The sequence below is a fragment of the Stegodyphus dumicola genome, chromosome X1, assembly GCF_044657685.1.
Source record: "Stegodyphus dumicola isolate Sdum_Otavi_A_Nest chromosome X1, ASM4465768v1".
Classification (NCBI taxonomy): domain Eukaryota; kingdom Metazoa; phylum Arthropoda; class Arachnida; order Araneae; family Eresidae; genus Stegodyphus; species Stegodyphus dumicola.
The window spans coordinates 29,519,419-29,544,445 of record NC_140780.1 but is presented as its reverse complement, the minus strand read 5'-3'; the positions used below and the strand labels follow the sequence as shown (position 1 = coordinate 29,544,445).

The 25,027-nt window shown below is 32.2% G+C and overlaps 1 protein-coding gene across 4 annotated transcripts in view; it reads right to left on the bottom strand.

The window, feature by feature from the left end:
- LOC118199566 (telomerase protein component 1-like) overlaps positions 1-25,027 on the bottom strand; it is a 507,852-nt gene that overhangs the window by 371,307 nt on the left and 111,518 nt on the right. For all 4 annotated transcript variants that reach the window (XM_085808431.1, XM_085808432.1, XM_085808434.1 and 1 more), the window contains 2 exons: positions 22,426-22,519; positions 7,244-7,358 (listed from right to left, as the gene is read on the bottom strand). In XM_085808431.1, the coding sequence (XP_085664557.1) occupies positions 7,244-7,358; positions 22,426-22,519 (209 nt within the window). The remainder of the gene's footprint in view (positions 1-7,243; positions 7,359-22,425; positions 22,520-25,027) is intronic.

Sequence of the window (25,027 nt, the reverse complement as noted above, 5' to 3'; positions counted from 1 at the left end):
ACTCACTGACACTCTTATTCAAGCTACTAAAATAAAATTAATTCAGAAAGGTTTCAGCATAATTAAAGTTTCTAATATTATTAAATTCCGAAATTCAGAACACGCATTCCCATGCCATTATTCCACGTTCAGTTGGTTAGCGAACCTGGAACAGAGAAAGAATCTATGATGTTAAAAAAATCTGCTGTGTTTTTATGTTTCTCAAGAAAGTTACCAACTTAAAGGTACACTTTACATTTTCTCAAAAGCCAACATATCTTGCATTTTATGAGGTGTGTCAAGCATGCTGGGGGCCATAAATCATCCCAATATGAGAGCAAGAGGAGTAAAAAATCTCAGATGTAACTGTAATTTGGGTCATACAGTCAATTTTAAACAGTCCCCCTAAATTAACCCTTTGAATCTGAAAAATAGAGCTTCTTAAAAATATGAATTGCACCACATGGCATGAGTGATTTTATATTGTCCATTCTTAAGTGATTTTACAAAATTTTTAAAACCCAGTTGAAAAAATTAGAGTCAAATTTTAGAAGATACAAGCACTGGAAAAAAAAAATATTTTTAAATGTACAGTAACTTGGAACAGACCTTAAAAACATTCATCAACAAGAGCAAAATTCAGAAAACATCTTGGAGGCTTTCTCTGGTTTCTTTAACCCGCGAGAACGTGAGTCGGGCCTGCGAGTTTTTACAAAAACGTAATACAAAACTTTCTCTCTTTGGTGAAATTTTTTGACCTTCTCAGTAGCTGCGTTTAAGGTCATGTACTTGTCATTCACAAGCATTTCCGGAATTTAACCCTTCATCTTTTCTCAGAAACTGAGTAACCGGGCTTCCCAGACCTGAGGCGCACGCTCACATTGTCATTTAAAATTCTGAAAGAGATCAAGCAGTTGCAAAACGTTCTTGCTATTTCATTTATGATGATGAAATGAAAAGACTACAGAAACTATTAGTCGAAATGTCGACTGATGACTGCATCGTTTTCAGTATTTGTGGAAATTTTTAGTACAAATGCACTCATGCAAACAAATTTTTTTTTCACATTTATTACTTTTAAATATGACATATTTTATTATTTTTAGCATAATTTTTTATGTTGCATTTTTATATATTTCGGTGTAGTTTCCTTATCCCAATATATCTTTGCTTATTGATTATACTGTGTTTTTGTAGATTATTCCTGTGCCACTGAAATTTCATACTAACTTTTATCAGTAAATAGCCTGTAATATCCTGTCTGTTTATCAGCTCAACAGTTTGCCTTTCTATGTTATGAAGGTTACATTTGAAATGTGCTGCTATGTTGTTATACCCTCTTCATAAATTCATACATCTTAATATGTTTTAACATCACTTCTTGTTAACACCCTTGAAGATGCTACTTTTCAATGTGGACTGGATCTCTGAATCATTGATGTACCACTATTGTCTCATATCTTTAATCTCAAGCCTTTTTAAAATACCTAGCTTCTAAAGACATGCAGTATCATGGTAGGAATTGCTTCATTATTTTACTCTGACTAAATACTGATAAAATGGAAGGCGAGACCTCTATTCTTAAGAATGTAACAAAAACCAAGCTGTTTCAAAAGTGTTTATGATACACAGCGAATATAAAAGGAAAAATGATTCAGGATATGTCCACAGAATGCTTCAAGAAATCATCGTCTTGAGGTAATAAGACATTAAGAAGAAAGACTGAAGACATCATCAAGGCATTAAGAAGAAAAAATAAAATTTATATTTTTATGTTATTTGATTTTTTACATTTTAAAAAATGAAAAACTTTAGCATATTCAGAGACATGAATAATATTTTAACAAACTAAGAGTAGGACGATAAAACTGTGTAAAGCAGCGAAAAATTATACGTACATTAAAATGTTGATTACATAGCTTTCTCATTTATTTAGCTTTTTTTGAATGGAAAAATAAAAGATGCACTGACTGCTTTACAGTATTTTCTCATTCAATGCAGTATGCAGTTTTCAAAGACACTGTGGTGATTATTGGATCGCAAAGCAATTTTGCAAAAGAAATGCAATTCAAATAAATAAAATACAAAAAACATTTACCATAATTTCGGGAAGAAACACCGCGGCGTTTACGTGTTTACAACTTAAATTTTCAGCGGGTGCGGCGTTTAGGTGCACTAAAAATATTTCCTTCGATGGTCATTGTGCATAGTTTGAATAACTTTGTCATTGTACATAGTTTGAATAATTTTGTCATTGTACATAGTTTGGATGGCCTTGTCATTGTACATAGAACACTCAGTTGTTCCCACACAAAAGACCACTCAGTTGCTTTTTGCGAACGTTATTTTGTTTACATTCTTTTCCTTGAACAGACCTACATGCCTTATTCACCCTAAACGGGATATCAGAACAATAACATTCTTCCCCCTTTCACATCAGCATTCTCATCATTTTGAATAGTCTCTCTCCTCTGCCATTTTTCCAGGACCCATCCTCTCCCCACCCCTGCCTTTTCTGCAATTTTTTTCAAAGGCGGACACGACTCCACCTGCCTTGCAATAATGAACTTTGACTTCTTTCCCCTTCAGCATGAATCGATTTTTCTTGGCATTCTGCCAGATACAGATCCCATCAGTTTGGGTACAAGTACTTATTGGAGAGTTTTTAAGTAAGAAGGGAGCAGAAAAATTTTGAAAATGGTACCTAAACAGCACAGAAGCTATACTGCTGGTTTTAAGCTTAATGTAATTTTACGTGCTGAACAAATTGGAAATAGAGCAGCAGCTCGAGAGTTTGAAGCGGACGAGAGATGTATTCGATGTTGGAGAACTGAAAAAGAACTTAAAAATATGCCACAACAGAAACGAGCCGAAAGAAGTGGTACTGTAAGGTGGCCGAATCTAGAGGATGACCTTGCAAACTGGATAAAGAAGCACCGAAAAAAAGGAATGGCAATTTCGACTGTAAAAATTCACTTACAGGCAAAATTTATAGCAAAGCGAACATAAATGATTTCAAAGAAAAGCCTTGCTGGTGTAGCAGATTTATGAAAAGAAAAAATATTTCTGTGCGTACTAGAACAACAGTCGGGCAACAATTACCAATGGACTGGCAGGATAAAAAGGCATCTTTTCTAAAATATGTGACAGATATTATTGACAAAAGAAAACTTTTTCTGTCACAGATAATAAATATGGATGAAACGCCGTTACCTGCAGACAGAACTGTTGATGAAACTGGTGCAAAAACTGTATCTGTGCTTACGATGGGGCATGAAAGAACGTCATTTACATGTGTGTTAGCTTGTGCTGCAAACGGTGACAAGCTAAAGCCGATGATCATTTTTAAATGGAAACTATTCTGAAGGGAGATTTTCCTAATGACGTAATTATTTGTGCAAACGAGAATGGCTGGATGTGTGAAACAATCATGCATGAGTGGCTACAAAAAGTTTCGCAGTGTCGTAAGGGATCTTTTTTTCAACCAAAAGGGTTATTGATAATGGATTCCATGCGTGCTCATTTACTTGAGTAAGTGAAAACCAAATGTCAAAAACTGTCTACGACCGAAGCAATGATTCCTGGTAGTTTGACGAAAATCTTACAACCATTAGATTTGCCAGGTAATAAATCCTTCAAAGCTGAAGTCCGAAAACGGTGGGAGTGTTGGATGAGTGAAGGATTGCATACATATACCAAAAGCGGTAAAATTCATAAAGCATCTTATGAAGAAGTTGCAAAGTGATTAGGAAGTGCATGGAAATCGGTAAAAACATCGTCAATAATAGCAGGATTCAAAGAAGCTGAAATTATATCTTTAGATAAAGAGACTGTAAACCAAGAGGATGAATGTGACGATCTAGAAGACTTGGACTTAGATCAGAATTTACTAAATCTTTTTAATTCAGAAAGTGAAGAATCAGATTTTGATGGCTTCATATAATGTATAGTTTGCTGTAATTCCTTTTGTAAGTAAAATTTAAAATTTCCTTTTGTAATCAAATTTAATATTTTGCTGTTGCAACATTTTTTATAATATAGTCTGAGTATTACAAATATGGACTTCTTTAGTGGGTAAATATAAGTTTATTCATAAACGTAAATATATTTTTCACATTTCTTTAATTTATTTTTGAGTTATGGTTTCATTTCATGCATTTTTCTTAACTGATATATCAGGACATAGGTTGAGATTTTGCATCTATATGGCCCACGACGATGTCACGCGCACTTTTATCTATTGCGGTGTTTACGCTGGTGCAGCGTTTCTGTGTAATTTTTAATTTTTTTTCCCTTCTCCATTTTTCTCGAGTGCGGCATTTATGCTGATGCGGCCTTTCTTCCGGAAATTATGGTATATGAAAAACAAATAAATTAAAAATCATAAATATGCTTAATGTACATATAGATAAATTAATCAACAGAAATTTTTTAAATAACTATTTGAAGTAATGCAAGTTTCAAGCATGCAACTGAAATAGTTAAAATAAAATTCTTAAAAAGAGAAAAATATCTGAAAGTAATTATAATGACAACAGAAGAAGTACAATATAAAGTAAAATTACTTGTAAGGAAAAACAAAATGAGCCCTTTTTTCTACCTGCAGAATGAAAGTGATGAAAAGATTAACATAAACACTCAGGTAATCACCAGTTGGTGGAAACAGAAAATGTGTGTCAGAAATTTCTATCAACTTACTCGAAGGTTTCTCACCAAATTTTAAAAAATTTTGTTTTGAGGCAAAATTTAAGTCATAGAATCGAAATATGGCAAAAAAACAGCATGTTGTTTCAGAACAAGTCAGATTCTGTGTAAAAATATGTTTGTTTCAACAATGCCATATATAAACCACATACATATGCTAAACTGCACTTTCAAAATTTGAAAAACACAAGTTGAATTCTGTCTATTGGTCAAGTAGAATGGGAGATACAGAACTCTCACCCCCCTTATCTTTTGACTCAGTGTACACATGCTTGTAAAAATAATAAAGAACCAGTGGGGTCCCGAGCTCATCATGTCAAGAAATTTTCCAATCACAGACAATGCTCAATCCAACATGTCCTTAGCCCTAACAAGCCATATGGTACAAGTAAAACAGCTGGTAATTTTGGTAATTTTTAGACAAATGATATCAAAATTTTATCTCCCACACAGTGGTTTTAATTTGCTGGAGTGTAAGGATAATAATATTTTATACTTCGGCTTCCTTTACTTTAGTTCATTAGTTTTAAGGGTAAGAAAATAAAGAGCAAAATTCATGAAATAAATCCAAACAATGATCATTTCTAGATGAGGGGCCACTAAATTTGACAAGTCCAGCAGTCAAATCGCAATTCTTTTGGCAACTGCTGGAATGATCTTTACAGTGAGCACCTTTCAAGCAGTTCATTAAAACAACCAGTCAGATGACATTATTAAAATTACGAAACTAAGCAATCAGGTGAAAATATACAGTATATTGAACCAATAAGATGGAATTGTTTGATTTCTGCTCAGTAATGATAATTATTTTACTCTGCTAACCACAAATAATACACAAACTCTATGATTACAAAAATTCAAGATGTAAAACAAAATAAATGGAATTCATTTTCCATTTTTGTAATTATATAACTATATTACGTATAAGATAAATTTTACCTGAACACAAATTTTACTAGCAGAAGTGATCCAAATATCTGTTTTTTTATAAACAAAAGAGAATATCTAATCACTAATATTAAAAAGCTGCAAAAACAAAATCTCAGATAAAACAATTGCATTTTATACATCTAAAATGATTAAGAAAGATCAAACAGGAAATAAAGTATAAAATGACAGAAAACAAACACCTTTCATTTAAAATGGAAGTGAAATTTGATTAAAAATGTATGTAGTATCATATGGACTAAATAAATTATAAGCATTATAAATGCACAGAATTTGGATTATTTGAAAAAAAAAGAGGGTGACAAATGAGTACTAACAGTCTGTACATGAAAAGAAAATGATAAACCTACCTGGAAAAAATTTCAATTGAAAAAAATAAATGTAACTTAATAGAAAAAGGCTAAATGTGCAATTTGACACAAGTGAAATAAATTTTGAATATATTTATTGCACACAGATTAATGATTTAAATATAACATGCAAAAAAAAAAATTACAAGTTCCTGTCCCACAACCCTCTGCTTCTCAAACTGTTTGCCGAAACTGCCAAGCCATTTTCATAGAATATATACAACATTAAAAATAAATGTGAAAGACATGATACAATATTTTTTTTAATTAAATTTAATGACAAACATAGAGCCTTATTATTTTATTAATTAGGATGATGGCATTGTTTGTATCATTTAAAAATAATAACATATAAGGCATGTTCTATGAGATTTAAGTTTGGTGAATATGCAAGCCATTCCATGTGTTCGACACATTCCCTTTAGAGGATCTCAAATGCTTCAACTGGCCTGTATGGGCACGCATTACCACTCATGAACAAAAAGTGAGGACCCACTGTACCACTAGAAAGACCTAAAAGTACCTTGAATACAATGGTAGATGAGGTGCAATGGCTCTCTCGGATGTAACAATACCTATATCATAGACGTGAAATGGTGTTCTGCTACTGTGTATAATGTTCCTTTCCCACACTCTGCCAGTATAAAGACCAGCTTAAGGCACAAACCAATATGATAGATGATAAATTTTAAATATGCTTACTGTAAGCATGTACACATATCTTTCCTTAAGCTACAATACATAATGCTCTGCATGTAAAACAGCACTAAATCTAGCCGCAGCCCAGTGTCACACTAGTCAGTGTGAAATTATAATTCAAGTCTGAGCCCAAGGTAAAGTGGCGTATCTACATAAAATGGCGCCCATGGCAAGAATTTAAATTACAGCCCCTTAAAATAATTAAAATAGGCGAGAGGCATCAAATGCCACTAGTACGTGCAATGCCTTGCATATCCTAGATACGCCACAAAGTGAGCTGCAGAATTTTTATTTATTATTTCACTATTTGGCATTATTGTCCTTTATTAATTTTTTATCACTTTATTTAATTAAAATATTTCATTATTTATTACTTTATTTAATTATTTTTATTTAATTTTTCTGGGAGTCCTAAAAGGGCTGTAGCAATTCAGAAATTAAATCCTAATGCAATTTTTTTTCCCCTCTCACTAAATTATACATAAATAATATACACTTTTCAAAACATTTTCAAGACAATTTCATAAAAAACTGAGCTAATGCTAAACATGCAAAAAGCTTACTTCTTTCCTAGAAGACACATCACTGAATTAACAGGAGAATCAATATGCAATGCTCGAATTAACTGCTTCAGTGTAAAGCCCTTTCTTGATTTTAGTCTTCTTCGATTATATTTAGCTAAAAAACATGGAATATAATTAGATGCAGCAAGTAGAAGATTAAAGTTATCCAACATCACGTAGAAGCTTTAATATGGATGCTTCAAAACATGTTTACTAAATGCTCTTTCTTAACATAGTTTTGCAAAACACACACATGTACACACACAAAGATAATGAATAAAATAGAGTAATAAGCATAATAATAAATAACAGCCTAGAGTAAGTTCAACAGTTCAATCAAAATCAACTTCCTCATTTGTGCAACAGAGAAACACAGCATATTTTAAGGAAATTTTGTATTTTGTTTATGTCAGATAAATAAAAAATTCTTTCTTTCCTCTAGCTAAAATTTAGTTCATAAAAAAGTATTTGTTAAAAATATAAATTTCAATTCTATCATTTCACACACTTTTTTATTTTTCTTTAACTGAATTTATATGACTTTGTGCCACTGTTTAATTTTTTATTATTATTTATGGCAACAGTTTAGTTGTTACTATATCATGAGTGTGTGTTTACATACTGCTTATGATTTATCATCATGTTTTCCTATGTTCTGTACCTTTAAATTAAATGCTTTTCATTGAAGTACTTAATGTATTATCCAGTTAATATTCACCATCTGTTTTCTTTAAGATTATTTAAGTATTAAATATGTTAAAGTATATGATAAAAAGAATTAGAAATAATAATGCATTAACTAATTTTTAGGTTTTTGCTACTCTGTGCTTTTGTTGTTTTTTTGAGTTAACTCACATTTGTTCAAGCTTTGCAATGTTATGAAGTTCCTCAATGTAGTATTTTAACACTTTGGTAAGTCATGGGTCAAGCATATTCTGATGTTGTGCCAAGTAGTTTCAACTGATGTTTTTTCGAAGAATAGAACGGAACTCATTGAACCTAATATAAGTCATAAGTGCTTTGTTTTCATTTTCATAGCAACCAAAGCAGTTTAAAAATCAAAAGTTGAAATTATGCTTAATCCATGTTAGCATCGTGTCCTTTAGTACAAGAAAGCGATTGACTTTTGTGGAAACACAAGATTATTTTGTAAATTATCATTTTGATGCATTAGAAACTTAAGGAACTCTAGTTAAACCTGAAAAGCTTTCCATACATGTTTCAGTTGTTTAACAACAGAAACATTATGAAGCTGTTAAGAAGTTTTAAAACATAAATACCAGTTCTACTATATTCCCATCATATTTATTCAGTTCTATTAAGTTACATGACAAAAGAAATTCTTTAAAAATTTATGAGATTTCAATTGCATGAGAAGTTCTATTGGAAATACATTGTTGTTTGAAGCATCACTAAAAAATCAACTATATAATATATAAATGCAGTTTTCCCAAATCAATTTCAATGATAATGATTTTATAGAGCTCATCTTTCCAAAGTAAATAACATATGATTTGAAAAGAAAAAAAATATATTACCCGACATGGTTTTAACTTCAAGATTTTAACTATCTTACCCAAAGAATACTAATCATTTAAGTCAAGCTGGTTACTCTCGGGTGAACCAGCTCATGACTTAACAGCACAAAAAACAAAGAGAATTTAAAATTCCCCAGAAAGGCAATATCAGTGATGGAGTGACATTAGCATTGTCAAAATCTGAAAAACAAACTCAGAACAACAGCAAGAAAATATAATTGAAATAACTTCAAGCAGAAAGGACACTGGGTGAAAAAGTGCAAACAGTGGATTGCTGATAAAAGGCCATCCAAGAGTAGGTCAACCAGAACCATTCAAGAAAATATGACCATTCCAATATGACTGAAGTCCATTCGCAAAGAAGTTTGTACAGTTGAGTCTAATGCAGCATCATTTTAGATTGACAGTGGAGCTACAACACATATCATGAACTGATTTCCTGTAGTTTCATAGTCCTTGTATGATCAAGGCTGCTGGAAAAGAAACTTCATTACACTTGGAAAAAACTAATAAAAGTCAAAGAATCTATCTAAAATATGTTTGGTATGTACCTGAGATATACAGAAATTTATTTTTTCTACTTTCTACTCAAGATAGAAATCAAAGTACTAAACTTATCTCAACTTCTATGGAATGCTGGTTAAAAGTCAATGGTAAAGTCATGCTGCGTGAAAATCGTAGTGTATACAGTATTTCGTACGAGTTGTCTATTAATACAGTTATGGCTGAAAAAAAATTAGAAATACATGCAGCGTACTAGTTGCAGTTATATCATGGGATGAGGACATAAATATAATGTTATGGACATGCTTTCTATTTGATAATAAATTTTATTAGCCATGTAATTGAGAAAACAACATTGTCTATTTTTTTGTCATGAGAAATAAAGTTTGCAAGCCTAGCGAATTAATTTCAACTAGCATTCATACAGTTCTGATAAATCTTTACGGAAGGAAACTTAGTTGTGTTTAAAGACAGCTATATAAAGTTTCAGTAGGTTCATTTTATCAAGGAAATGTTTGAAGTTGCAAATGCTTGCACATACTAGGACCTTGGGATATTCAGTCACAGAATTTCTCAGTGGAGACAAGTTTGATAATGGTAATGTGCATGCAATTTTGTATTCTGAAGGAATTCCTCAGAGACTAACAGTACCATGTACACTTAAGTAAAATGGCTCCAATGAATGAGATAAGTTTACATTAATACGAATGGCTAGAATATTCAAATACTCAAATTCTGAAGCTCATTTCCTGTAGCAATGTGGGTTGAGCTAGTCAATACTGTCCTATATATATATATATATATATATATAAGGAACTGTCAAATCATGAGAAGTCCATGAGGGATTAAAAAGAAACCTTGAATAAAATATCTTAACATACTTAAGTTCTGTGCAGAGAAGAAAAAAAAATGGATAATGGCTTATTTAATTGGGTATGATGGAGATAAAGAGATACCTTTGGTGGCTCAAAGAAACCAATAATGTGAATTGCTCACATGATATTATATTATTTAATGAGGAACTTTCATAAACTGCGAAGATAGGGTACAATTACCTTTTCAAAATCAAGCTAAAACGTACTTCTGACTGTGAGTATCAAGAAAATTAAGAACATGATAAGACACTGGAGTTTTTAAGAAAGATAATTTAAAAAAATGAATGCAATAAAGAAATTTCTGGAGCTACATAAAAAAAAACTCTGATGACCAAAACATGAAAATATTAATCTACAAAATAATGCACAGCCAATACAGCTAAACTGAGGAAGCCAAAGCATTTAAAAAGATTATATAATGAGAGGTGAAGCTTTTGTTGCAGATTCTTAAGACATATTTAATAGACAATTATCAATAGTAAGCAAAGTACAACTGGAATGATTCTATGGATTCAGAGATGACCCCACTGATAGAAAATAAAACGTGGACTTTGGAAAAAATTATATAAAAAAAAAAAAAAAAATCTAAAGCTATATTATGCACGTGGATTCATAAAATAAAAAGGATCCTGACAGTTCTATGATAAAATTCAAGGCTAAATTTGCTGCTAAAGGGTTTACTCATGTTTTTCAGTAGATTATGGTCAAATGTTTAGTCCAGTAACAAAGTCTAACAGGATCTATCCATCAAACTCTCAGTATTATAGCCAACACGAAATTGTATCTTAACTATGTCTATTCAGCAATTTTATACAGAACATTTGAAGAATACATATACATGCTGCAAATCAGAAGGATATGGTAACGGTTCTGACAGAGTCTGCAAACTGAAATGCAGTTTGTATGGTCTAAAGCTGAATCACGCTATTGAAAAAAATATTTTCCCAGCTTCGGGTCACAGCTTGGCTTCAACAAAGTAAAGTTGATCGATGCTTGTATATATGAAATAAAGGTGCCAAGAAACTAATAATCTGTTTTTATGTAGATGATAGTTTGGTCACATCAATGGACCTACAAGAATATGAAAAATTCATCAGAGAACTGAAATCAAGATTCAGAAGTACAACTAAATCAGTAGCATAATTTCCTGGATTTGAAATTAAGCATTTCGAGGAAGGGATTATCCAAATTAAGAAGCAAGTTTGCGAAAATTCTTCAAAAATTTAAGATGGAAGACTGCAAGCCAATATCTTATTCATACTTTGAAAAAAAATCCATCTTAAAAGGAAAGAAAGATGAATAAAACAGAGAAGTTTTCTCTTATAAAGAAACTGCAAGAGCTTTAATGCATCTTTGTTAGGTACAAGACCAGATTTAACATACAGTGTTAGCATTCTTTTATGTCACCTTGAAAATCTCTCAAAAGATGATGAACTTTCAAAACTCAAACATGTATTCAAATATATAACAGGCTCTTTTGATAAAGATATCACATACAACAAGCTCAAGCCAGAAATTTTGGAGTGTTAGTCATGTATTTAACAGTGTCTGCACGTAATACATGATAACCATAACTGTATTATAGAACAATAGCTGGTAATGTAGAATAAACAGTGTTTGGCTGATATTGTAGTCATCATTTACTTACAAGATATAAATAACTATTACTTTTCACTATTTAATGAAACTTTACATGGCACAGCCAATAAATATTTTTTGAAAAACCATACAGCATCACTTGCCAATAACCTTAAAGATTGTCTCAATGTTTGTACATAACTAGAAATTGTTTACAACAAAATAAAAATTTTCGTAGTTGGTAAGTGTGTTGTTTATTTTCATTTGAAGAGTCGAAAAATACGTATACACTATTTAAAGTTTTAAACTAATATGGACAAATTAAAGCTATCAAACAATCTTAAGTTTCAAATGCAGTATAAGTGAAAATTGGAAGAAGTGGAAACAAATATTCCAGATTTACATGTTAGCATCCACTGGTAATACTAAATTGCCTGAAATTAAAGCAGCTTTTTTTAATGTACATTATTGGTGATGAAGTGCTTGAAAAGTTTAATACTTTTAATTTAAGACTGTAGACAAAGTATTCGAAGCTTTCGAAAATTACTTTTTACCAAAACCAAATGAAAGTGTTGATAAGTATATATTTTTTCCTCGAACACAACACTCAGATGAACTGTTTGATGACTTTTTAATAAAGCTGAAGAAATTACATAGTAATTTTGGATTCGCCAAATTAAGACAGAATAATAAGTGGAATTTTAAATAAAAATCTTAAAGATAAGCTATTAAGCAAAGATAAACTAAAAATGAAAAAAATGTATTAAAATGTGTAAAATTAACAAAACTTTGACTGAAAACTAACTCAGGAAAATAAAACAGAGGTGATAAAGCAGAATAAAATTTCACATTAAGAAAGTCAGTTTTGTGAGAGAAAATACCATATAATACAAAAACAACACAATATTAAATAATCTTCAAATTATCAAGGAAATAAGATCAATAATCCCCAACCATGTATAAAATGTGAAATTTTTAACAAGTTATAAAACTATCCTGCTTATACAGTAAATCACTTTTCTAAAATATGCACTTATAAAAGTGTTAATATTGTACAGATTAATTTACAGCACAAGTTACATTATAGTGATAATGAATATATTTTAGGCTTAGAAGAAGATAAAATTCCATTTTATAAAAATAGAACGCCTTCACTCAAAGCATTATTCAAATCAAAATTAAGACACTTCTTTTTATTGAGATAACAGGCCAGATAAATTTTGAAGGCAAAGTGGTACACAGTTGTATTTAAATTTACAACGAAAATTTTTAAAACGTTAAACTTTTTATTATTAACAGTTTTATTACAAGTATTCTTTATCAACCACTTATCACAGGATGATTAAAATTTTTTAGGTAATATTTGAAAAAAAAAAAAAAAAAAAACCTAAATAAGCACTTTTTATCATGCAATGAATGGGCCTAACTCTAGCAGTGAAGCTATGACGACTAGCAGATGCAAGAATGACAGAAGAGATATGGATGAGCTGAATAAATTGCAAAACACATTCTGTTGAATAAATTACAGAAACTACTCAAAAGAGACACTACCAGAATTAATGTACATTTCACACCTTCTATATAAAGATTAATATACTATACTTCTATATTGCATTAGCAAAAACACAGGCATTTCTTGAACAGCAGCAATGGCAACAGAAATCTTAGCAACAAGGTCCTCATTGGAATTGATAGAGCTATCACCGATGAGACCTAAAAAATGTCATTAAAGGAAAATGCACAGACATGAAAGATCGGGTGATCATTCCAGCCAAGTGATGGGAATGCTCTCAATGGATTATCTTGGGAATGTTATATCCAAAGTGTTTCGCTTGGATATAACATCATGACAGAGCACTACTTCATTTTACCATATCCACAGTAAAAATAGTGCAAGAGCTCTGTCATGATGGAATCATGCTTTTTAAAATTTATTGACACTGAATTTAGCATTGGCAAGACTTCTTCAAAACTAGTAGTTACCTTCTCCTGTCAAGTCAGCCTGACAAAAGATATGGGCCAATTAAAGTGTAACAGCTAATCCTAGCTCAAACATTTATTGAGAAAACCTGCTTGCATGAATGCAGATGGGAGGCATGTAGATTACTGATTGCCCAAGCATCAGTATCATGATAATCAAAAAGTTCCTCTCATGCATTTATCACAAAATTAAACATATGCAGCAAAATTTGACTGTGCTGTAATCTGCTGAAGGGGACAGTATGCAAATCAGTTGGACACTGATCAGTTGGCACTTCTATGCATGGAAGAAATGTAATTATTTGTCTCTAAGTACATGTTGAATTGTTGATTGGGCCACTCTTATGGCATGGGAAATTTACTAAGTGCTATACATCTTTGATTTTATTTATGTGATTATGGCAAAGCCTCAAGGGCTATCTGCCTAATGGGAGTGATGCCTTTGTGGAGGACTTTCTAAGGGAACTTCTAACTGGCTCATATACATGTTATACATGAGGAAAACCATGAAACCACCCATGTAGCTAGCCTGTTCACAGAATTCGAACCTCAGACAAAGCAACCAATTTTCAGTGACTCACAAGCTCGGCTGCTGGTGGGCCCCTAAATATCTTCGAAGTGATCTCTAATCCTATGCAGAATTTCTCTGTAACCCATTGTGTCCTCATATTCCTTGAATAAACTATATTCTGCTAGGCATTAACAAATTTATTTCACAGAAATACTATCACTCATTCGCAGAAACACTAGCATTTACGATATGTCCTATGTCTTGCAGGACAGACTTCCAGCATAGTCTATGGTCCTCCTTCAGTCCTCCCAAAATCCATGGTCCACCAGTGGCTGGGTGTTAAATTTTCAATAGAATATTAAAAACATGGGCTCAAATTCTGGTGAATGGGTTGGCTACACAGGAAATTTCATGGTTTTTCACAAATGTAATGTAAATACAAGCTAGTTCTCCTTAAAACATCCTCTACAAAGGCATAAGGCATCTCTTCCTACAGGCAGACAGCTCTCGTGCTCTACATAATCCAAATAATATAATCTACCTTGAAATTCATGGTAGAAATGAAGAAGGATGCAGATAGCAGTGTTTATATGCCTTCATTGGAAAATGCTATGTAATCATTCACCATTGGGATGGGTGATGCTCATTCATTGTATGATGGCCCCCCCCCTTCAAAAAATTGTTTAAGTTTATTCTATAACCACTTAAACTTTTTCCCAGAGTTCTGAAACCCTCTATTGTGAAGCAAAATCAGTATTAAGTTTTTATCGGGTTTTAACAAAAGTTTCCTCCCACCATAAATATTCTCTGCGCAAACAGTTCATGTTTTATCGCAAACAGTCTGCGCAAACTGTTCATGTTAAACAAATACGATTAAACAGTTCATGTTTAATCGTATTTTGTCTAACAATTTTTGGCATTTGAAAGAAAGAGACTTGGTTTAGAACACTGCATTGTGAAATTTGTAAAACATAATTGTTATCATTAAGTGCAAGGTGTCCGAAATAGAACTACCATGATACTAGATTAGACCCATCATTTACATCCAGTTCTGTTGAATAAAGTCAGTTACAGAATGTCACTAAATCATGTGTTCAGCTTTAAGTACTAATGTTGTACCATATGTGTGTATGTGTATTTTAATACGGCAAAGCATACGAGGGCTATCTGCCTAAGGGGAGGGATGCCTTCGTGGAGGACTTTCTAAGGGAAACTGGCTCGTATACACGTTACACATGGGGAAAACCACGAAAACACCCATGCAGCCAGCCTGTTCGCGGGATTCGAACCTCGGACCGAACTACCAGTGTTCAGCGACTTTACCGCTCGGCCACTGGTGGGCTCTGTTGTACCATATGATACTGTGAAGGTTTGGTACCGAAGGTTCAGAAACAAGGACTATCACATTCAAGAAGCAAAGTACTCTGGCCAGCCTACTGATGTTGATGAGGTCCACCTGTGAGAACTTGAGGAAGAAGATCAATATGCAACCACTTGAGAACTTGCTAAGGAGTAAGATGTTAATGTCATGTCCATTAGTTGTGCTATATGTCATATAAACTCGACATACAAGAGCAATCGCTGAGTGCTGCATAAGGTGACTCAGGCAGATAAGGACAGGCGTGTTCGGGCTTGCACTAATCTGCTTGAATATCAGACAAAATTATGGACCCGATCGCCACTTGTGATGAAAAGTGGATTTACTTCAACAATAGAAACCTAAAAGGGGTTTGGTTTGCACCCAGTAAACCTGTCGGCTACGTCGCAAAGTGCAATTTGACTAACAAAAAGTTCATGCTTTGTATCTGGTGGGACTGCCATGGTATTATTGGCAAAGGGTATCTGGAAGAAGGTAAAACCATCGACAGCAAGGTGTATAACGAGATGCTAGTCCATGTTGATGCTGTTATCAATAAAACTATCAAACTGAGTTCAGGTGCATAAAGGTAATGTTCCATCAAGATAATGCAAGACCACATGTGTCTGCATTCACCGGCTGCACTCTGAACGGACTTGAATGGGATCTTTTGCCAAGCCCACCATGTAACCCTGACATTGATCCTGCGGACTTCTATCTTTTTCCACACCTGCAGTTACATATTCATGGTGCTATCTTCCATTCTGCACAGGACGTTTGAAATGAGGTTGATCTGTTTTTGGACTCGCACCCACCAAGTTTCTGGGACAAAGGCTTTGAGAAACCACCAAAGCGTTGGTATAAAATCTTAGATTTGGGTTGTGATTACTATCCACACTACAGGTACTGCTTTTAAGTTTTCTCCAACTTTATTAAAAACGTTTTTTTGGCAGAACGTTTTCGTTACAACCAGATAAATAAGTGCCTAAAACATCACAGAGGAAATACATATATTTCTCTAAGCAATCCGCAGTAAAGTCATACATTTTATCAATGCTCATCAAAATCATTTTCCTCCATTACAGACTGTTCTGGATTCTTGCATATTACCAAAGTGCAAAATATTGCAACCAGTTTTACTTCATTGCTGCTAATTTACACACAACAACATGTCAGTATCTTCAATAAAATATTAAATTAGCTTATTTTTCACTCCAATAACACTTGCACTATACAAAACATCCCCCTAACAATGATGCAAGTAACAGGCAAAATGTTTAGTAACACACTGTTTTACGTCAACAACACTCAATATTCAGAATTTCAAAAATACTTGATGCATCAGTGAAATGTGATTTAGCAAAAAAAGAAATATTGTCACAATTCTCTAGAAAAACCATTTTGCAAGTGTTTATTGTTATAGGGTTACAGGCTGGAACTGCACCAACCTTTTACTACCACTGAAAGTTATGTGATTTCTCATCATTAGTTTCAAAAATCATTTTATATTAATCATAACCACCATGTATCATAAGCCCATTTATCCTACCATACAATTAGTTTGTTTTATAATCTCACAATTCAAAGTTAAAAGTTCAAACCTTTGAAATTACAATTCAGAGTTCTTCATTACAGAAGATAGGTGGGAGAAGGTAAAAATTATATATATATATTCAAGAATGCTGTATTTATAGGGGTTTATAAATAAACAGAATTTCATTCACTGACTGACCATAGACCAATAGCACATCAAAAGACACCTTTTAATCCACAAAATGAGGTCCAACTACTTCTTTCTGAATTGTTATGAAGTATGAGGAAACTTGCTAAATTTCTGGCACATATTTCCTTTACATTAGGCTATCTACCTAAGGGAAGGGACTCGCAAGTGGTCAAGTAGTTAAAGATTGTGAATTTCAACCTGGGTTTAACTCTTACATTTTCCTTAGAAAATTTCCCATAAAGGTTTCTGTCCCCTTGGGTAGACAAATTTTGTGTGCTTTGCCATAATCAAATTAAAGCATAAGCAAAGGAAAGCCTTGGTGTAGAAAGTATATCGGAACAGAAATTATATCGTATTAATGTTACACATAGGAAAAAACATAAAAACTCCCATTTAGCCAGCCTATCCACCAAGATAAGAACCGAGGTCGAACTACCAATGTTCAGCAATAAAAAAAATTGATGCTGGTGAGTTATATCTCCTTATAAATTCCACATTTATCAAAGCAGGCTGATAAATTTTAATGCTGTGACATTAAATTTAAAATGGTAAAAATTTCTGAGTGACTATGACAATTTTAATATAAGTATTTTAACCAAAGTTCAGAATTTGTTCGTGAAACCTTAGATAACATGCATAAATATGACTTAAATTACAAGGCACGCCTATAAAGTAACTAGACAATTCTTTATGAATAAGAAAAAGGTTTTACCCTCCAAATTAGTTTATCTCTTTCAAAATAATCACCAGAGGAGTCTGCATAATTTTCCCAAAATTTCTTCAGGTTATCGAAAATCTGTCCATAGGTGTTAGAACTAACCATTCACAAAATATGTGTAAGCATTTGAAGTTGAAAAGCACCTTATCTTTACTTAACCTTCAACTCTTTCGTACACATATTTAAAGCATTTATACCACTAATACACGTCTTCTTGATAATGATGCATCACCATATACTGTTTGAATCATCCTTAATGTTACAGTAGCAAATTTACCTAACTCATAACATTATTCCATGCCAAAGCAAATTTGTTTGTATGTCTTCTCATGAAATGAAAATGACTCAAGAAATGGACATGCATATGACAAAATGACCAGTTTAAATTGTCTTTAACAAGAGTTGAGGTATCACTCTTTATAAACATACATTTGTTACTTCACTTTTTTACTTTATCATTTAGTCTTTTAATCTGGCTGGTTATTTTACGGTTGCACCTTATAAAACTGTGATATAATGCTTTCAGTATATAAGAAGTGCTTTTAACCTTTGAATAAATAAATACCATTCCTTTTTTGCACCCACATACAGGGAAAAGTTTCTATTTGCATCATTAACCTTCCATTAGTCCCTCCCTTCATGCCGATATGGTTAGTTGCATTTGCACCTATGAGGTGCTTCTTGTTTTTTGAAAGCAAAGTGACATTTATTCTAGTTTAAATAGTTAATTTATTACCTGTTAAAGATTCTGTAGATATAAAGTATTAAGCAACTTATTTAATTACTAAAATTTGTTAAAAAATAGTATCACAACTAATTCAGCAAAAACAAAGTAAAGCAAATGGAAGCAAATAGTGTCATAACTAATTCAATAAAAATAAAGTAAAGCAAATGAAAGTAAATTTGGAAAATACTTTAAGAATCTTGTATAGGAACTACTTATTCCAATATCACACATTCAAGACAAAACTATTAGGCTCTACTCTTATATGCGCCCTAATTTCACCAAATGTGGCAATATGTGTTCTGCGCTGGTTTTGGGCACAATTGCGTGTTGTATGGCAACCCTGTTGACGTTGAAAAATCTTTTGCTGGAGTGTTTTAATTGCTCGTTGGTAAGTAAATTTAGTATTAAAAGGTATGATGTTGGAGTTGTTAACAAGTCTTTTGTTCACGGGTGTGTTTATAAGGATCTAAGTGTATTTTTGGAATTTCTGTGGGACTTTTAAAACAGAGTCCAAAGTGCGGAGCTGCTATGAAAACTCGGACGAAGAAGGGAGTTTCTGATAGTTCTTGTGTGGATTTGCAGTCAAATGGTTGCTGGTAAAGGATGTTAGTGGAGTTTAAGATTTGGATTGTGGTTTTCGTGTAGTACGTTAACTTTGGAGGAAGTTTTTATCGTTACTTTCGAAATTTTGAATCTCAGAAAGACCTGTGATATAGCAAAATCGTGGCACTTTTATTCAGAGACATTGTGTAGTTGGTAAAATTTTATTCCGGAATGTATTATGGTAAGTACATTATATTTAACTGTTTTTATCTTGTAGAATGTTATGTTCATTGTTTTTTTACTATGAATTTCTGCTGTGATTGTTATTTCTTGAATTGTTTGTAATTTAGTTTAGTTTATTTGGTTGATTTGTGCATAATGCATATATTGTGCAATTCGTAGATTTTACTTAAGTTTAAACAGAATGCTGTGTACATGGTATTCTTTGAAATTTATGGTTGTTATGTTAATTTATTGAAGTGAGGTGCGAGTAGTTCGTAGATTCCTTCACTGCCTAGAATGTGCAATTCGTAGACATTTATTTAAGTTAAAACATATCGCTGTGTACATTGATTCTTGTCAAATATTTTTGGTTAGAAATTTTACGTTTTTGTTATCTAAATTTTTTGTTTTTGTTATCTAAATTTTTGCATAAGCGAAAACCGCGTTTCTGGAAACATTTTAGGCTTAAAATTTGAAATCTAGACAAAAAATTTAGACAGTAATATGGCAGCATGGAGTTTCTCCCCAAAAATGTTTGCCGAGAAATTTGGCGACCTGAGGGTGCATATAAGAGTATTTCCATATATTATTTTAAAGGCTGTCTGATTCAGCAGCATCTGCCTCTGAACTGGAATTTTTACAAGCGAAAGTGTCTTTATAAAGTGTGGTAAAATGGCTCAAACATAAGTATTTTCCACAAGTAGCACATGTATACTTTGTATTTTTTCATTGTTTATTATTCTGATATGGCTTGCACACTTCTTATTCTTGGCCTCATAGCTAGATTTCATAGGTGTATTTTCTGTGGCTCGAGAATGTTGTTTCGTGATCTCTGCCAAGCTAAGGCGATTGTATTAGCTAAGGCTAAATTTTCTTGTCGCTGCTGCACCAGCTCATTTCATCTGTCAAGATTCATCAAGATGTTTAGTGAACTGATGCAAGAAGATCCTATGGTTTTTCAAATTGTAACCATTTCGTGAGCATCTAATCTAAGCATTCAGGTCTCACAAGATCAATATACTGGCTAGTCCATTCTACCATAGAGTTGAGAACTGATTCATCAGTGAAAAGTAACAAAAATGAGTCAATGAAAAGAGTTTAAAATCATCCGTTTTTCTTGCAATACCAATCACACCTCATAAGCATACCAATAAGTTATGTTTACTGGTTTTCTTTCTGCTTTATGATGGACATTTGTTCTATTGGTACGAATCACCAATTTTTCCATTCTTCTTTCGATAGACTATGTAGTATGTATGGTTATCAGAATTTTCGTCCTCAGATGATGAATCAACATCCCTCTGCTCTGTTTCCGAATCTTGTTCCCACACTTGAAGATTGTCTCAGTTTGATCTTCGAAATCTTCCTTCTCCGTTGAATCATGATCAAACAGTATTCTATGAATTTCCTTTATGTCATTGGGTTTATTCAAATCAAAGGTTTTCTTTTTCAAATCCATTCTACAGGAGGAAAAATGAAAGAGGAAAATACTATCACAAAGAAAACGGATTTAGTTGTGTTGCACCTACTGGGTGATTACAATATTTCCTGCATTTGCTACTGATTTACAATCTACCAAAAGTATCCTAGTAATCACAGAAAATAAGATAAAAAAGAAAAATATAGAATTAATAAAATATCACATCCATAATACTTATGCCAATAGTAGCGGTACACCTGTGGTGTGAACAGAGTTGCCACAACTCTGCAGCGACATATTTGAAGCTGGGTAGTACACAGACCCTTGAGTAGTCATAAGTTAGGAAGATAACATGAAACACCACCTCTGGAAGCATCTATTGAAAGCAGAGGATGGGAAAGTGCAGTAGTGATGCATCTGTGAGGTGCACGTGACTAACAGAACATTTATGTGTAATGTTTCAGACTGATTAATAGAAGATAAACATCTTAAAATAATATTCAATGAGTCTGCATAAACGCACATAACTTTAAATATAGGTAGATCTCTCATACATTACAGACAAATTTGTCAGCAATCTATGAGAAAACTGTAAATGTAGAAACTTCAATCTATATTACAAATGAATAGTCTTATGCAGGACAACATAACTCTTTTTTTTCACAGTATGATGTTTGAAGTTGCAAGTAATAACAATAATAGTTATAGGGATCTGATTTTTGAAGGAAGTAGCTGAATTAACAAATTAATCAGGAAAACTTTCATATAACATCTGTTAAAAAGGATATGACAAAAATTGATACGTATGTAATTATCAACAATGCTGGTGATACAGAGGGATGGTGATATCATGGCAATAAACATCCACAAATATTATGTTAGTTAACATCCACCGCCCCTTGCAACTACTACCTCGATTTTGTCATGGAAATGCAGCACTCAAAAATGGCAGAAAGACAGAAAGAATGACAGCAAGTAATTGATTTAAAGAAGACTGGATTGCATTTACAATAGCCATATAATTATCTTATTAGTTAAACCAAGTAAGCTAGCAGAACTGATTTGAGAGATAAAATTGTCAAATAGATGGATAATAATTATCTTCAAAAAGTTCAATACAGAAGCAAAAGGAAAAGGGAAATCCTTAGTACCTAAATTGCTTCTGAAGTTACCTTAGTGTCAAGTGAAATACTCGGTAACATAAATTAGATATTATCCAAAATTTGCATATTTATATCTATGTAAATTTGTATATTTATGTATATGTATATCTGTAAATACCCAAATAATATATAAGTATATGCACAATGCCCAAAATGTAATATATATGTGTGTACCCAAAATGTAAACTTTTAAGGCAGGGTTGTTTTGACAGATTAGCACCCATAAACAAAGAAATGATTATCTTGTGTCAGAAGTTTCAATTAGTAAAGAAACAACTCTTTTCAGACTGAAGTCCGACAACAATAATTTATACAGAACATACCTAACTGATATTCATCAAATTTAACAAAAGACTTCTTCATAACTTTTTTTAATGCAGCAGGGATTCTTTTCTTTGAATTTTCATCCAGAAAGACCTGAATTAAATTAAAGTTTTAATTAATAAAAATGCATGAAAATTCAAAAATTAAATACAGTTTAATTATTGCATTTTAGGTTAATATGGCACAAATATGACAAGAGAAAAATCTAACAATATATTAAAACTTGAATAATTAACAAAAACTGATATACTGACAGAGGTTTCACATAATTATCTTCTTTACATTTTATTAGAATAAATTATGAAAAGCCTCAAATTTTGAAATAGTTATATTATTTATATACTTAATTACTTAGTTTACTGATTAATTTCCAGTTTAAAATTTTCCATTTCTATTTTTCATGATTAAAATTGAAATTTCCTTTTAAAAATTTTTTCGGGACTCAAATTTAAATGCTTCTGGGTTAATTCAAATACAATACCACTAACTTTATATAAGGAAATAATATACTCAATATTACATTAGTCAATAAAAAATTATTATTTAGATATAGGTAGATGATAAAAATCATAAATATGGGGAAAATGTTAGTTTAAGTATATATTTCCATTTTAAGAGTTAATAGGCTAATATAATGGGACTGCATTACTAAAAACAAAGGATCCTGAGCATCAATATTTTTGTTATTACTCTTATCTAATTATGGTTCTCTCACTCGAAGCAGGTTAAAATTGGTAAGCATTTTTTAGACTTATACAGTACAAAGTCCGTAATCCGGACTCATTGGGACTTCGGCGATTCCGGATTATAGATCAAATCTGGTAAGATGGCATGCAGAAATTATACAATTAAAAATATTAAACCGTAATTTATGAAATAAAGAGTAATTATGATCTAAAGGGTATCAAAATTTACAAAAAAAAAAAGCTTAATATTTATTTGTTTACTTTATTAAACATTTCTTTCAACGTAAGATGTTTAAGTTGCTTCGTTTTTTGTGCTAATACTTTCTCTTTAATTCTATAAACAGACATAATTTCTTGTTGAGTTACAAAGTACCACTGTTCAAGTCCAGTAATTGCTGTGTGGAGAATATCGACTAACTCGTCAAATGAAATTTGTTCGTTTTCAATAACCTCTGTGTCACTTTCTTCACAATCGGAAGCAGTATTTTCTGGATCTAGAACCATACTACGGATTTCACCATCCGTTAATTGCTTGATGATTGGGGCATTGTCGTCATAACTTCTGTTATATCATCTTCATTTATTACCACTTCTCCACATTTCTTTACAAAACCCAATAACTGGAAAATTTCACATTTAGTTTGCGATGTCCGAAAACCTTCAAATTTGCAGTTCCAATGTCATACTCCTCGCATAATTTTGAGATGGATATGCCTTTATCCATTTTTTTGCAGCAATTCCACTTTTTGTTTGATGGACATCGAAACATGCTTTCGCTTTGTAAATCCTTTGGCAGCTCCAGAATTGGAAACTCTTTTTGACATAATTGAAAGTTTAAGCTTAGTTTTTATAAAATTGAGCTAACAGTCTGCAATAAATAATAAGACAGATACAATTAGAAGATTAAGAAACAGTGAAATCTGCAACATTAACTGAAATGCCTTAGAATCAGTAAAGATAATTTTAGCCTAGCTCATACCATCCATTATACATTAAATGTGCATGCGTAAAGCATACAAAAAAGGTTAGTGGCTTTGAGGTCCAGATTATAGATCATTCTGGATAATAGACGTCCGGATTACGGACTTTGTATTGTATTTAACAATGATCTGTCCCATAACCACATAAACATGTCTAATCAACTGTGAAATCTTACAGATTGGTATATTAACACTCACAATAAAATAATTACAATAATTAATAACAAAATGGCATAATCGGAAAAAATATTTTTAGTAGTTCTACATTGAATTAAAAAAAGCCGAGAGTTATTTTAAAATTGGGAAATGTGCTAGCTCAGCATCAAAATTCCTTTTTTTTTTTTTTTTTTCCCTGTGAAACTGAAGACACCACTGGAGAAAACTTCATTGAATATTTCACCTAACTCTGGAATAGTTATTGTAGATTGTCATGGCATACTTCACTATCAAACTGCTTTATTAACGTTAATGAGCCGAATAAGAATATTGTAAAGATCGCAAGCCACAAATAAAATTCAAATGTTGCAATTTCTTTTATTAACAAGCAAAGTATTTCATCAGACGAAATGAAAAACATGGGCTGAAAATATTTAGTCTGTTATGTAAAAGCTTAAGAATATAATTCATGTTGAAGAAGGGTAGAAAGTTTTAAGGGGAACCTCACTTTTTTATTGAGGCACCCAGTCCGCTAAAACAAATCACAAGCCATTTTTATTTTGTGATCTGCATACAATATTCCTATTCATGTAAATGAAAATAATGCAAGTGAACAGGAAGGCATACAGCTAAACACTACAGCATAATTTTGAAACACAACCTAAGTGCTACTGACAAATTGCTAATAAGTGATTTTGAAACAGCCAATGAAGAAACAGGACAATCAAATGTATCTTTGGAAAGTGCTACTTAATCTAAAACTAGCATGAGATGGAAAA